This window comes from Amblyraja radiata, chromosome 10 (assembly GCF_010909765.2).
Source record: "Amblyraja radiata isolate CabotCenter1 chromosome 10, sAmbRad1.1.pri, whole genome shotgun sequence".
In the NCBI taxonomy this organism is placed as follows: Eukaryota; Metazoa; Chordata; class Chondrichthyes; order Rajiformes; family Rajidae; genus Amblyraja; species Amblyraja radiata.
In genome coordinates, this window is record NC_045965.1 from 7,606,605 (window position 1) to 7,621,633 (window position 15,029).

The 15,029-nt window shown below is 43.6% G+C and overlaps 1 protein-coding gene across 13 annotated transcripts in view; it reads right to left on the minus strand.

Moving 5' to 3' along the window:
- Positions 1 to 15,029, minus strand: part of LOC116977489 — a 171,629-nt gene that overhangs the window by 14,552 nt on the left and 142,048 nt on the right. For all 13 annotated transcript variants that reach the window (XM_033027954.1, XM_033027956.1, XM_033027957.1 and 10 more), the window contains 8 exons: positions 12,815 to 13,075; positions 12,458 to 12,718; positions 6,468 to 6,728; positions 3,934 to 4,194; positions 3,039 to 3,299; positions 2,332 to 2,586; positions 1,792 to 2,052; positions 291 to 551 (listed from right to left, as the gene is read on the minus strand). In XM_033027954.1, coding sequence (XP_032883845.1) covers positions 291 to 551; positions 1,792 to 2,052; positions 2,332 to 2,586; positions 3,039 to 3,299; positions 3,934 to 4,194; positions 6,468 to 6,728; positions 12,458 to 12,718; positions 12,815 to 13,075 — 2,082 coding nt within the window. The remainder of the gene's footprint in view (positions 1 to 290; positions 552 to 1,791; positions 2,053 to 2,331; positions 2,587 to 3,038; positions 3,300 to 3,933; positions 4,195 to 6,467; positions 6,729 to 12,457; positions 12,719 to 12,814; positions 13,076 to 15,029) is intronic.

Below are 15,029 nucleotides of genomic sequence, written 5' to 3' on the forward strand. Positions count from 1 at the left end.
GGATTCGGCAGCAGGACTTACCATCACCCAACATCGAAAGCCTGGATCGCCTCAACGCAGAGGGAGAACAAGGAAGGAAGAGACAAGGACTTTAAGACTTTTGCCTTCCATCACAGTGAGGAGGTGCCTGGTAGACTTACTGTGGTGCATGTTAAACTGTGTTCATTGTGTGTTCTGTTCTGTTATTTTATTTTTTGTCATGACTGCACGGTATGCATTTCGTTCAAACTATATTTGAACGACAATAAAGGAAACTTTATACTTTAAAATAATTTAGCAATATTTGTTACCTGTTTCAGTTTCATAAATGGAGGTGTTTACACTCTGACAGTAACTGTCCATTGCTGTTACAGTTAGTGAGTACATTTGACTGCAGTGCAGGTCCATGAATTCACAGCTTGTCCCCGTTGTGTTACACAGTGAAATGTGTCCATCTTGTCCTTCTGCTGTTGTAATGTACCACATCGCCCCATCACTCTCCTCCCAGGCCACTGATGTACTCTTGGTGTCACAGTTCAGACTGGTGGAGATGTCCTCTGGTGCACAAGGTGCTGAAAAGTGTAGAAACAACAAACTAACTGTAACCAGGCAGGAATGTCTACACTCCAAATCCTTCAATATAGCTGTCAGCATAATTGATTTTGCTGACTGTGAGAATGTTACACTTATCTTTGTACTTTCTATCAACAAATAACACTCTTTAAATTACCTGACCAGTGGGAGAAAGCCTCTTTTCTGATCAGGAACTTTCACTTTTGACAATAAATGGCTTGGTTTTTTTCAAAGGAGGCAGCTGGTTTTATCAAAATCACCTATAAACCTCTGGAAACAATCTAATTTATTAAGAGTTTGGTGGACTTTCTTTATATTAGTAAAAGTTCAATAATCTGGCACATTCAGGACAAACACACTTTTAGAGTCACAGAGTCACGCAGCAAGGATATGGGCCCTCGTCCCAGCTTGCTGAAGCCAACCAAGATGCCCCATATACACTAATACCACACACCACGTTTGGCCCCATATCTCTCTAAGCCTTTCCCATCCATGTACCTATGGCAGGATGTTGATCATTTGGGCAAGTGGATTGAGGAATGGCTAATGAAGTTTAATACGTGAATTAAGGTGGGAGGGGGTATGTTTAATGGAGATGTGTGGGACAATTTCTTTACACAGAGAGTGGTGGGGGCCTGGAATGCGTTACCAGAGGTGGTGGTGGAGGCAGGTACAACTATGGCGTTTATGAGGCTGTTAGATAGGCACATGGAAGTGCAGGGAATAGAGGGATATATACCATGTACAGGCAGATGAGATCAGTTTAACTTGGTGTCATGTTCGGCAAAGGGCCTGTCCCTGTGCTGAACAGTTCAATGTTCTTTTGCAGATAAGTGGGAGGTGTCGTGTTTTGGGAAGTCAAATGAGGGCAGGACCTTAATCAATTTTTTCTTAATCAATGCTTATTCCCTGCCTGATGCTATCTACTAAAACATGTATTCTAATTAACAACGAAAATTGTTGGAGATGCCCACAAAAAATCCATCTCAGTGTGGTTTTAACATTTGCATCTATCGGAGGTGCATTGTAAGTGAAACTGATATGAAAAACTATATTGTGTAGGAAGGAACTGCAGACGCTGGTTTACACCAAAGATGGAAACAATATGCTGGAGTAACTCAGCAGGACAGGTAGCATCTCTGGATAGAAGGAACGGGTGGCATTTCGCATCTGCTTTGATTTGGCATGTTCATCCCTGAAAAATTGTACTGTTAGTTTTCGAACATACAAAGCACCTACCAGTGTTGAATTGAAACGGAGGCGTTTGCGAGTTGTCACACACCCCATCCAGTGTAACCAGAGTTACATTATACATCTGTCCACATCGCAGGTTGGTTATCTGACATTTACTGCTGTCCGTCTCACAGGAAACTACGTGCCCATTGCCCCCTGCCGCTGTGGCAGAGTAAGACGATGCACCTTTAGCGTGGTCCCACCGCACCCAAGCATCATTTCTATTACAGTCCAGCTGCACATCGAGATTCTGTGCGATGCATGAAGCTGAAGAAGGAAAGACGAACAGAGCAATTGCACAGCAACTGGTAATATTTATGTAATTTAAAAAAAAAGTTTTAATTTACATGTAAATGTATTCTGGAGGACTGTTTTTTTAATTAAAGTTAGTGTGAAGGATAGAGAAATTAGAAATTGTCACTTTAATTTCAATGTTCATGTTTCATGTATTTTGTGTTTTTCTTTATCACAGATCAATTTCCCTCCTGGGATAAATAAAGTTCTATCGTATCGTAAATATAGGAGATGGCGTTTTTCAGCATTTACCTGTTCTCATTGTGACGGAAGGACTTTCAGCACTGTCACAGGTGTCATCAATCGCACAAACTGAGAGGGTGTAGGTCTCTCCACAGTACAGGTCGGTGATATCACACAGTGTATCATTGGCACTGCATTGCTGCACGTTGCTCCCTTCTGCAGTAGCCGTGTATGATATTGCACCTTCACTGAACTCCCAGGAGACCGACATATGTCCAGCATCACAGTCCATGTGAGCGTCAACATTCTGGGGCACACACGGTACTGCAACGAGAAAGGTTAATAAACTGAACCCATTGTACAAATACCGAGCCACATAACGGCAATATGCAAAAGAGCCAGAATTCCACATAATGTGTGCAGAATTTGTAACATCTGTAGCAGGCAAGTTACTGGAGAGAATTCTGAGGGATAAGATATATATGCATTTGGGTAGACAAGGATTGATTGGGACGAGTCAGCATATTTCGTACATGGGAGATCGTGCCTTACAAATCTGATTAAGATTTTTGAAGGAACCAAAAAGGTTGATGGCAAAGCTGTCTACATGGACCTCTGCAATGCATTTAATACGGTTCCACATGGTATTGCAAGGAATAAATTCATAAATTGAAACTGCTAGAAAAATAGAGCAATATATCGGTAAGATACATTAAAAGACAGAATTCCGCATAATGTGTGAAGAATTTAACAATGTACATATTTCCTGAACTCACCTGTTTTGATTGTCACAGCAGAGCTTTGTGAGCTGTTACACTCCATGCGGATTGCCTCTACAGTTATATAGTAGCTCAGTCCACAGTGCACATCAGAGACCTCACATTCAGTGCCTGTTGTATTGCAGGAGGCCCAATGGCCATTGATTCCTTGTGCTGTTACATGGTATGACTCTGAGCCATTGCTGGGATCCCAAAACACCGAGATGATGTTATTTTCACAGTTGATCTGAGCAACCACATCCTGTGGAATACAAGGCTCTACAGAAAGGAGTACAGAAAATAATTGTAATCTGTTGTAAACTCAATATTATATAACTATAAACTGCATATTATCAAATCTTGCAATGGAAGTAGGGAAATGTGACAGCTAATTGTGCAGATCAAGCTGCTAAATCAATGAGACAAAGCATAGATTATCTTTGTTGTAAAATATTTAATATTGAGCCTTGTCATTGAGAGCCCATGAGAGCATTGCCTTTAAGGCAGTGAGTCACTTTGCTGTCTATTGTACTTTGAATCTTCTCTCTATTACTCTCCATAACCAACAGGGACTGTATATGAAAATGACCCATTAATGTCCCAACAAATACATACATTCTGAAGCCTCAACAAACACTGAAACAATCCAGAAAGCTAGGTCCCCTGTCTAGTGCATTGTGCTTACCAGATATGACACCAATCCCATTGCTCAATTAAAGCACGAATGAGAGAAACATCCTCTACCTGACGTGATTAACTGCAGCCCAATTGAATTAACTGCTGCCCTATGTAAATTTTCATTTTACTAATTGCTTGGTTTAATGATCTACAGTTCTGTCCTGCTATGCAATTTTCTTCTTGCATTTTTGATGCTCTTTCTGTTTATTTTATTGAAAGGGAAAGAATGGGTTACCTGTTTGAATTTCAAAAGTAGGACTCGGTAAACTGGTGCAATTCCCATCCATTGCAAGGACACTTATATTGCACATCTGGCCACATGGGAGGCCGATGATCTCACAGCTTGCCTCTGTTGTATTGCATGAGTACCATTCTCCTTCTATTCCATTTGCCATGACCATGTAGAACATGGCACCTTCACTCTGCTCCCACCACACGGCCATCTTGCGTGTTGTACAGTCCAAATGTGCACTCACACTCTGGGGACTGCAGGGAGCTTAAGGGACAAAAGAAGCAAAATGGATAAAGACATGGCCATATTTTTACTCAAATCCAAAATGATGCTCATACAAATAGAAAATGAGAAGTTTTTAAGAATAAAGACTTTTATGAATTGACTATGAATTTCTATTTACTATTTTTTTGGATTAAATGTCACAGTTCTACCCAACAGACAGAATGGATAAAAATGGAGAAGGAGGATTGCCATCCTTGTAATAATGGAACGATCCTCTTCTCCCCCAAAAAACTGAATAACACAATATATAAAAAGAACCCAATTTTACTTCGGAGTCACGTGAGTGACTACGTGAAGAACCCGCTCAGTGCGCAGGCGCGACATTACGCCAGCAGTGCAACAGCGGCTGCCACGGGAATTAGGCTGTCCCGTTACAGGATGAACCGGACCGTCAGGTGAGTACTCTGAGGTCGGGTTTTCTTTTACAGGTGAGCCTTTTTCTGCTTGTGTTTTTTACAGGCAGAGAAAAAGGCTCTGGAACAAAACTGTCCCCCGTTTTCCCGTTGGGGAGGGGGGCAGCAACAGGCGGTAGGAGCGTTACCCGGTGTTCCGTTATTCCCCGACACCGTGCCGAGGCCAGCCCGCTAGTACCTGAAGCAGCGGGCTGGACGCATAGCCACTCGAGAGGCATCCGGCAGGTGTTTCCCGATGTCGGACGGGACGTCTCTCCACCCGCACGGGGGGAGAGAGAGCCGCCTGAGCCGCTGGAGCGGCTCACGGAGCAGGTGCCTGCGAGACGCGCTGCTTGAGGGGCGCTCTCGCTACTACAAGGCACAAAAGCTCCAGAAGAACCTGTCCCCCGCTCGACTCCAGCGGAGGAGCGTTCCATTGCAGGGGGGGCAGCAACAGGCGGTAGGAACAATTACCGGTCGCCCCGCTATCCCCATCACCGCGCCAAGCCCAGTCCCGCTAGTGCCTGAACTGCGGGCTGGATGTCTAGCCATCCGAACAGGCATCCGGCCGGTGGCGTCCGATTCGTCGGACGGGGACATGTCTCCACCTAAATGGAGGAGAGACAGCCGCCTGAGCTGCATCCAACAGCAATTGGAGCAGCTCCAGCGAGATGCGCAGAAAGAGCGCTCTCGCGGAGGGAGGTCAGGCACCCCCTCCACAGTGCTTCATGCACTGCCCTTTGCTCCCTCATTACTGGAGGCTAGCATTGGTGACCAGGGCTGGGCTGGTCTGGAACAGGGGCAGGCGGACGAATTCGGGAGTATGCCAGGGGTGCAGGAACATGAAGAGCTGTTGGGTGTGATGGACCGCTTGTAGCAACCCCACGGGCTGGAGCACCGCTGGAACCAAGAATGGCGGCCAGCATCAACCATTACTGGAAAAGGTGCTCGCTGAGGTGCTGAAACAACACAGCACCAGAAAACGGTGAGGCCCTCAAAGTAAAAAGTGTCAACAGCCAAATCTGGGGGCATGTGGGTCACACATCCAGACCCAAGAACTCAAGCTACAGTGGATCCTAAGGCTCCTGACGTCAGCCATTACAGCCTTTGCTCGTTCCGTGGAGAGCACGGAGATGGATACCTGCCAGCAGGATGTGCTGGCATTAATGTGTACCACACAATTTGAGATCAACAATCTCCGGAGGGAAACATAAGACCTGCCCTCAATCCCAAATTTGCTGGCTTGTGTAAAGCCCCAGCTGCGGAGACGGACGCGCTGCTATTTGGGAAAGATTTCAATAAAAAACTGAAGGAGATGCAGGAAGCATCAAAAACCTTCGGCCTAATGAGGGCAGGCCCCGGGACGAGCAAACCAAGACCTCCGATACCCAAGCGGCAGCACCCCACGGCATCCACCAGTCGACGTCCGCAATATGGGACTGGTGAACGCTTGGGGTCCGCACATTATCCCCAAAGATCTTTCAGATCAGGGCCCGCAGCGGACCCCCTGGAAAATGCGCCTCCCCCCAACATCGCCAGCACGTCAGAACAATATCTTCAGGAAAATGAAGAAACAGAATCGCCAATAACCATGGAGGTAGGTGGGTCTGGTCCCTACCAGCATATAGAGAATAAGGGTGCTTTATTAACAGGGGGGAGATTACACTTGTTTAAAGAAGCATGGGGTATGGTCACGAGTGACAAGTATATACTCAACAACATTACAGGATATAAAATACAATTCATGTCAGAAAAAACGTCAATTAATTACCTGTCTGAACTTCAACTGCTAAACTGGTGGTGCATATCAATGATAAACTGTGATATTTGTGGATAGCATGCCATGAAATAATGAGTTACCTGTCTGAATTTCGATTGAAGAACTCACAGAGTGGTTACAAGTCCTGTCCGAAGCTACAACATGTACAGAATATAACTGGCCACAGAGAAACGCGGGTGTTCTACAGGATGTTTCTGATGAGCTGCACGAGACGTTGCTCCCATCAGCACCTTCCGCAATGGCAGTGTACCACAGTGCTCCTTTACTGTAGTCCCACATTACCAATGCTGTATTGACGTTGCAGTCCAGTTGTGCTTTGACATTATGAGGATCACAAGCGACTGAAAATAAAATTGAAAATTAAAATGTCAGACAGCGGATCAGATGAATTAAGTTATCGATAATATCATTGAAATTTCATAGTGTAAAATCACAGAAATGGTTTGCAGGTTAACGTTTCAGTGTTGATGCGATCGAAAAGGGCAGTGGCAGCTTGGATATGAAATTGACTAGCATTCGGAGGTCATGGTGAATGGCTGTTTATTATACAATAGAGATGTATGTCACAGTGTCCATCCAGAATTAGGATTACATTCACTAATACATTTGAGAGATTAACATTTTAGACATACATGTACAAATCTGCTAAAGAAGCAAAATTTAGCATATGGTTAACAGCATGATGGGGAAGGACTTCAGTTGTGAGAGGGATGAAAATGGCACATATAGAGTACTGACAATATCAGGTGATCCATTCTAGATGGAAAGGTAAGGAGAAGCAATACAAAATAAATGGCACAATCTTAACGTGGGTGCAGGAACAGATAAAACACAGCGTTGAGAAACAAAAAAATGTTTGAACATAGACTTTCCTTGTTAACTAGCATTTATTTCTATATTTTCAGCGTCTGTGCATAGCCAACATTACTTGCTCATCCCTAATTGCCTTGTGAAGGAGATGGTGCGCTGCCTTCTTGTACTGCTGCAGTCCTTCTGTTGAAGATACGCTCACAATGCAGTTAGGGAGACAGTTCCAGGACTTAGAACCAGCAATGATGAGAGAGTAGCAAATAATTTCCAAGTCAGGGTTTGCGACTTAGAGGGGAAGCTTTAGCTGGTGACATTCCTCTGTGTTTGTGCTTTTGTCCTTCTTGGTGGAATGGGTCATAGATTTGGAAGGGAACCTTGATTGACCAAAGCGGTTGTAAATTTGGTCAAAAAGAAAAAAAAGTGTATGGATGGTTTAAGAAGATTAAATCAGACAGCGCCTTGAGGAATATAAAGTATGGAACACGATTAGAAGGGCCAAAAGGGGCACAGGCGAGTTGGACTAAAGAGAATTCCAAGGCTTTTCACATTTAAGTTAAAAAGAAGAGGGAGAAGGTGGGATCGTTCAAGGATAAATGGAGGGAATTTTTGCTTGGAGTCAGAGGATGTAGACAAGGTACTAAATGAGTACTTTTATCTGTATTTACCGAGAAAATGAATGACGTGGAGGAAATACCAATATGGAAAGGCAGTTTAAGATTAAGAAGGAAGTGGTTTTGGGAATCCGCAAGGCCTGGTGGGATCTATCCCAGGTTATTAAGAGAAGGAAGCGAGGAGATTGCAAGAGCCTTGACAAAGATCTTTGGATCTTCTCTAGCCACAGGCAAGGTCCCAGTGGACAGATGCGTGGCCAATGTTGTTCCTTCGTTTAAGAAGGAAAGTAGAGAGAATACAGGGAATTGTAGGCTGGTGATCCTCACGTCAGTTTCAAGAACCTAATGAAGAGGATTCTTCAGAATAGGATTTATTCCCATTTGGGAGAGAAGGGGTTAATTAGGGACAGGCAGCATAGGTTTGTACATAACTGGTCCTATCTGACTAATTTGATTGACTTTTATGAGGTGGTGATGAAGGTGATCAATGAGGATCGAGCGGTGGATGTTGGCTACTTGGTAAGGCATTTGATAAAGGCCCCAATGGTACGCTGATCTAAAATATTAAGATGCACGGGATTCACAGTGACTTGGTCTTATGGATTTAGTGCTGGCTTGCTGATAGAAGATAGAGGAGTGGAAGGGGGTATTCAGGCTGCAGGTCTATGACCAGTGGAAGTCCACAAGGATCTGTGCTGGGACCTCTGTCCGTGATGTATTTAAATGATGTTCATAAACGACGACACCAGGATTGCTGGAGCTGTGGACTGTGAGGGAGGCTGTCAAAGGATGGGTTGGGGGTGTAGATCAGCTACAGAAATGGGCAGAGAATTGGCAGACAGTGTTTAATCCAAGCAAGTATGAGGTGTTACACCTTGGGAGGTTGATGGTAAGGGAAGAGAGCACAATTAATGACAAGACCCTTAACAGCATTGATGTGCAGAGGGATCTTGGGGTCAAAGTTCATAACTCTCACAAAGTGGCAACAGAGGTAGGTAGAGTGGTAAAGAATGCATTTGTTATGCTTGCCTTCATGGGTCAGGGCATTGAGTGTAAGAGTTAGGAGGCCATGATGCATCTTTATAGGACTTTGGTTAGGCCACATTTGGATTATTGTATGTAGTACTGATCAACACATTACAGGAAGGATGTGAATGTTTTGGAGATGGTGCAGAAGAGGTTTAACAGACACTGTCTGTATTATAAGGTATTAGTGATAAGGAGAGGTTGGACAGACTTGGATTATTTTCTCTGAAGGGAAGACTTGATAAAAGCTTATAAAATTATTCGAGATATAGTAGACAGTCAGAATGTTAGGTTTCTTTACATTGAGGTAGTTGGGTGCCTGGAACAGGCTGCTCGGTGTGTTGTTGATGTCAGATATGATAGCGGCATTTAGGAAGATTTTAGATAGGCACATGGATATGCTGGGAATGGAGGGACATGGATATTATGCAGGCAGATAAGATTACTTCATCTCGGCATTAGGTTCAGCTCTGACATTGTGGGTCGAACTCTTGTTTTATGTTCAAGGTTCAATGCAGGCCTTTTGACAATTACCACCTAACTCGCTGAGGACTTCCTGCCTTTTCTATTGGTATTTCAACGTTTCACATTGTTGCGTATACGGCTGAGCTGCAACTGTACTGATACACAAGTCTAGAACAACTCTTCAGTATTACAGCTGGGATATTATCTGGAGCCACATGTTTTGCTGTATACAATGCTCTCAGCTATTTCCCAACATCAGGTGGGGTGAACTGAATTGGCCAAAAGCGGACTTCTATAATGCGGAAAACTCGAGCGAAAGCCAAGATAGATCATCACGTATTCTTCAGCACTCACATGCTGGACCTATATTCATAGAGGTTGGAGATATTCTTGTTGTCACCTCATTCTTGGGTTTTTTAATTGTTCACCAACATTTATGACTGGCTGTGGCAAGACTGCAGAACTTAGTTTTGGTCCATAGATGTGTCAACTGCTTAGTACACTGTTGTTGTTGTTTCACCAGGTTGGCATCTCAGTTTTGTCAATGGCCTTGTTTGCTGCTGCTGACAAACCCTTCTGCATAAAGTGTCGGAGTAACTCAGCGGGTCAGGCAGCATCTCTGGAGAACATGAATAGGTGATGTTTTGGGTTGGGATCCTTCTTCAGGCTTGGTGAGTCTGATGTACCTCCATATCCTATAGTACTGACTTCTGCAATTAACTCTGCCTATTCAATTTCATTGATGGCAACTTTGCACATCTGATTCAATTAAAACAAACAGGCATGGTCATATCATCATATACTTATTGAAACTCTGATCTTGTTAGTGTGTATATCTGTATATGTGTATGTATATGTGGTTGTCTTTACATCTTCGCAAAAACACCATGTGTAAAGATAACATTTTTACATATTCCGATTGACATTTTTTCCATCAAGGCCGGGAACACCTTATCTGAACATTTCATGCTTTATTTCTCGACTTATTTTCGCCTCATTACTGATTAAGTCAAAAGACTTTGAAATTAAAACCACCAGCTTCAAATGATAACGTCACAATTGCTCAGCTAGAAGAGACCAGCCTGAATGAAGATGCCATCCTATATTTGACACGTTATTTGCAATTAAAGCTTTAAAAATGCCCACTTTCATAAGATTTTTACATGTTCTGATTCACATTTTTCCCCTCTAGGCAGAGATCACTTTCACTGAACATTTTATGCTTTATTTCTTGACATTACTGATTAAAGTTAAAAAAAAATCAAAATACCTTTAATTTCAAACCGACCATCTTCAACTGATGATTTCACAATGGCTAGACTAGCAGGGGGGATGGCTAATTGCTATTGCAACACGCAGGGCAAGTGCAATTGGATTTTTTTACGTCACAATGGCTAGACTAGCAGTGGGAGGGCGAATTGCTATTGCAACACGCAGGGCAAGTGCAATTGGAATATTTTTTAAAGATCACTGCTGAGGAAGGCAAGGGGTGTGCTGGAAGCTTCATTCGGGAACGGCTTGAGTTGGAGGACCACGCCTCCCGTGGGGGCTACGGGTAGGGAACGAGTGCATTGGGGTGCATTGGTCTATATTCTACTAGACCATTGGGTCTGTACTTGGTCTAGTAGAATATAAATCCAATATCCTGGCTAGGCTATGGTTCTTCTGCCCAGTGGCTTAGGGTAAGAAGATTTAATAGATTTAGTGCTATTGTTTGGGTAATATTATGGCTTATTCTTAGGAGAGATTAATAGTTTTTACTTACCAAACTTTTCAATAACACTGATTCTCCTTTGCGTGGTGAAAAAAATAGAAAGAATTCTGAAACATTCTAAAGTCTCCAGTCACTGCCGTTTTCTGTTTAATCCTGAGCAGCAAACTTCACAAGGAATGTAACAAATGTGGACAGGGTGCAGAGAAGACTTAGTGGACTGGGACCAAGGATGAGGGAACTCCTTTACATAAAGACACTGGAGAAGATAGGGATGGAGAAGGAAAGTAGGGAGAAGGTCGTGGAGTTCAATATTAAGCACCTAACCATATTAGACTCAGGATTTCATTTTTTTAGATGGAGATTAAATGTAATGTTTATCTAGGGAGTGATCCCTAATAACATTGTTCACTTCCTTAGTGAGGAGTGTCAATGAGTAATTTTGTAATCCACTCACCCAGGATTTGTGAATATGCTGTATTCCCTTTCTAATAATATTGGAAAATGTTCCATTAATCAGAACGTGCACAGAAGCAAATTTTATTCCTGTTAGATCATTGAAAAAAACCTTGAATTGAGGTACAGGTCCACCACTTGTTTAGTTGTAGTTTAGAGATACAGCGCGGAAACAGGCCCTTCGGCCACCGAGTACAAACCGACCAGCGATCCCCGCACACTAACTCCATCCGACACACACCAGGGACAATTTACATGTATAACAAGCAAATTAACCTACAAACCTGCACGTCTTTGGAGTGTGGGAGGAAACTCACGCAGTCATGAGGAGAACGTACAAACTCCGTAAAGACAGCACCCATAGTCGGGATCGAACCCGGGTCTCCAGCGTTGCAAGAGCTGCTGTAAGGCAGCAACTCTACCGCTGCACCACCCTTGTTATTATGAACACCAAATTTATGGGCACTCTGCATACAAGCGAATGTTTGGAAAACTGGCAGGATGGATGGGGAGGGATTCACTGGCTGCTATGTGGCTGCAGACATCTTCTGCTGGGTGGGGACGGGACATTTTCACGTGCCTTCTCAACTCACCCACCTCCAACCCCGCCCAAGTCGCAGCAAACACGGACTGGTTCAAGGCAAGCTGGGAGTGAGAGAAGGCTCACTCGCTCACTCACTCACTCAATGAGTCCGAGACGTTGGCTGAGAGCTGCTCTTCCCATGCCTGCTTGCTCGATAGTCACGGCTGTTTCTATGATCCTCTCCCGCACGCAAGCTTTTATTTTATTTCCAACTTACGAACAGTTTGGATTATGAACAGTTTTCTGGAACAGAACTCTATCAAAACCCGGGGTCTGCCTTATATAATATATTTAAAAAAATGTTTAACACAAGCAAAATTAATAAATTTGAAGAGTATCACATTGATATATTGCCAATGGACTTAGGAGACCATTTGTTATAAAGGTTTTTACGGAAATGAGCAATACCTGCATGTACATTGACCACTGCTGTCTGGGGTCTCCTGCAGATATCATCTGTTGCTAGAACAGAGATTGTATAATATTCACCACACTGCAGATCTTGGGTTTGAGCCCTTGTATCACTTGTGTTGAATGAAGCTGTTTCTCTTTGACTGTCTCGAACAGTCACCGTGTACAACTTTGCTCCATCAGCTTCATCCCACCAGAAAGATATTGTATTCAATTCACAATTCAGCTCAGCTGTGAGATTCTCAGGAATGCATGGGGCTATTCAGAAAACACAAATTAATATCAGTTCGCTGTCTTGTAAATAAACACAATGACTAAACATCAAAATAATTTCCTTGCTATGATGTTATTTACCAGTTTGTATTTGTACAGAAGTACTTGCAATGCCGTGCCGGCTGTAACTCAGAGTTGTTACGGTTATGTTATAGGATTGTCCACAGTGTAAATCCAGCATTTCATAGCGTGTGTCTGTGGTGTTGTCTGAGTGTGTGTGCCCATCACTTCCTTCAGCTGTTACATCGTACTCGATCGCCCCATCAGTTCTTCCCCATGAAACCACCACTCTATTGGAGGTACAATCCACATTGGTGATAATTTCATCTGGGGCACAAGGTGCTGTAGAAGAGGAGATATAAGGATGAAAATGCCATGCTAGCAGCTCACTGAATTCAAATACCTTCAATAAAGCCATGATAATAATATGCTGTGTTTGCCTATTCAATGTAATCACGTTAAATCCAAAGAAATTCCAGGTAAGAGTATCAAAGGTTTTCACCTACTTCGAACCCTAAGTAGTCAGTCTGAAGAAGGGTCTCGACCCGAAACGTCACCCATTCCTTCTCTCCAGAGATACTGCCTGTCCACCTGACTTACTCCAGAATTTTGTTTCTATCTCTAGTCAAATTATTGTCCTGCCTGTTGAATCTTTGCATTAATGTTTCCATGCAGTATTAAAAGGACTCTGATTCCACATTTCTTGTAGAATTACAGGGATCCACCGAGCCTGGTGAAGATTGCAGCATCAAAGGTTATACACAATAGGTGCAGGAGTAGGCCTTCCGGCCCTTCGAGCCAGCATCACCATTCAATGTGATCATGGCTGATCATCCCCAATCAGTACCCCGTTCCTGCCTTCTCCCCATATCCCCTGACTCCGCTATCTTTAAGAGCCCTATCTAGCTCTCTCTTGAAAGTGTCCAGAGAACCGGGCTCCACTGCCCTCTGAGGCAGAGAATTCCACACTCACAACTCTCCGTGTGAAGAAGTGTTTCCCCATCTCCGTTCTAAATGGCTTACCCCTTATTCTTAAACTGTAGCCCCTGCTTCTGGACTCCCCCAACATCGGGAACATGTTTCCTGCCTCTAGCGTGTCCAAACCCTTAATAATCTTATATGTTTCAATAAGATGCCCTCTCATCCTTCTCAATTCCAGAGTATACAAGCCCAATTAGTTGGTTAGTTGTCATAAGGGTTAGTTGGCTTAAGGGCCTATTTCCATGTTAAACTTGTGATGCCTGTTCTAGTTGGAAGATACTGAATAACTTTTTTAAAGTATTCTAAGGATTTGCTTTTAAATCCCCTTCACATTCCCATACTGACCTTTCTGTCCTGGGCCTCTTCCATTGACAGAGTGAGGCCACACGTAATATGGAGAAACAGCACCTCATATTCCGCTTGGGTAACTTACAACCTAACAGTATGAACATTGACTTCTACATTTTTAGGTAACTAAGCAACAAACTGCCTCCCCCCACTTCTCCCTCTTCCCCCGCCTCTCTTCCCTATGCCGCATCTGGACGTGCATCCATTTGTCCCCCCCCAACAATCTGCCTATCAAAAACCCTACAACTGTATCCACCTATCACTCACCAGGCTTTGTCCTGCCCTCCTCCTTTCCAGCATTCTCCCCCCCCCCTCCACTACAATCAGTCTGAAGCAGGTTCCCGACTCAAACGTCATCTGTCCATGTTCTCCAGAGATGTCACCTGACCCACTGTGTCACTCTGTCACTGTGTCTTTTTCTAACTTTTATTACCTGTTCTAAACAGATAATTCAGAGGTCACAGTGCAAAGCTCGGCTGCCCTGACTGCTTAACTTCCAAAATAATCTGTTCATTGCAAAGTCTGTCATGATATCCTGAGGAGATGACGTGTTCTATAAAGACTGCTCTACTCATTCTATATCCATGGCAGCGTAGACGGACTCTGTTCAAACTCCACCTTTAAATTCTCTGATGACACCACCATTGTTGGACAAAATTGTGGGTAATGATTAGTCAGTGTATAGGAGGGAGATCGATTGCCTAATTGAATGGTTCCTGACCAATAACCCCAGAGAGCTGATTGTTGATTTTGGAAGAAGAAGGCTGCGGATCCACAAACCTGTCTTCATGGGCAGACCAGTGGTGGAGAGAGACAACAACTTCAAGTTCCTGGGCTGGGTCCAGGACAGTTCTCTGAAGATCTGTCCTGGAGCCAGCACATTGATGCAATCATAAAGAAAGTCCTTCAATGCCTCTACTTCGTTAGCAGATTGAGGAGATTGGATTTGTCAACAAACACTCTATAG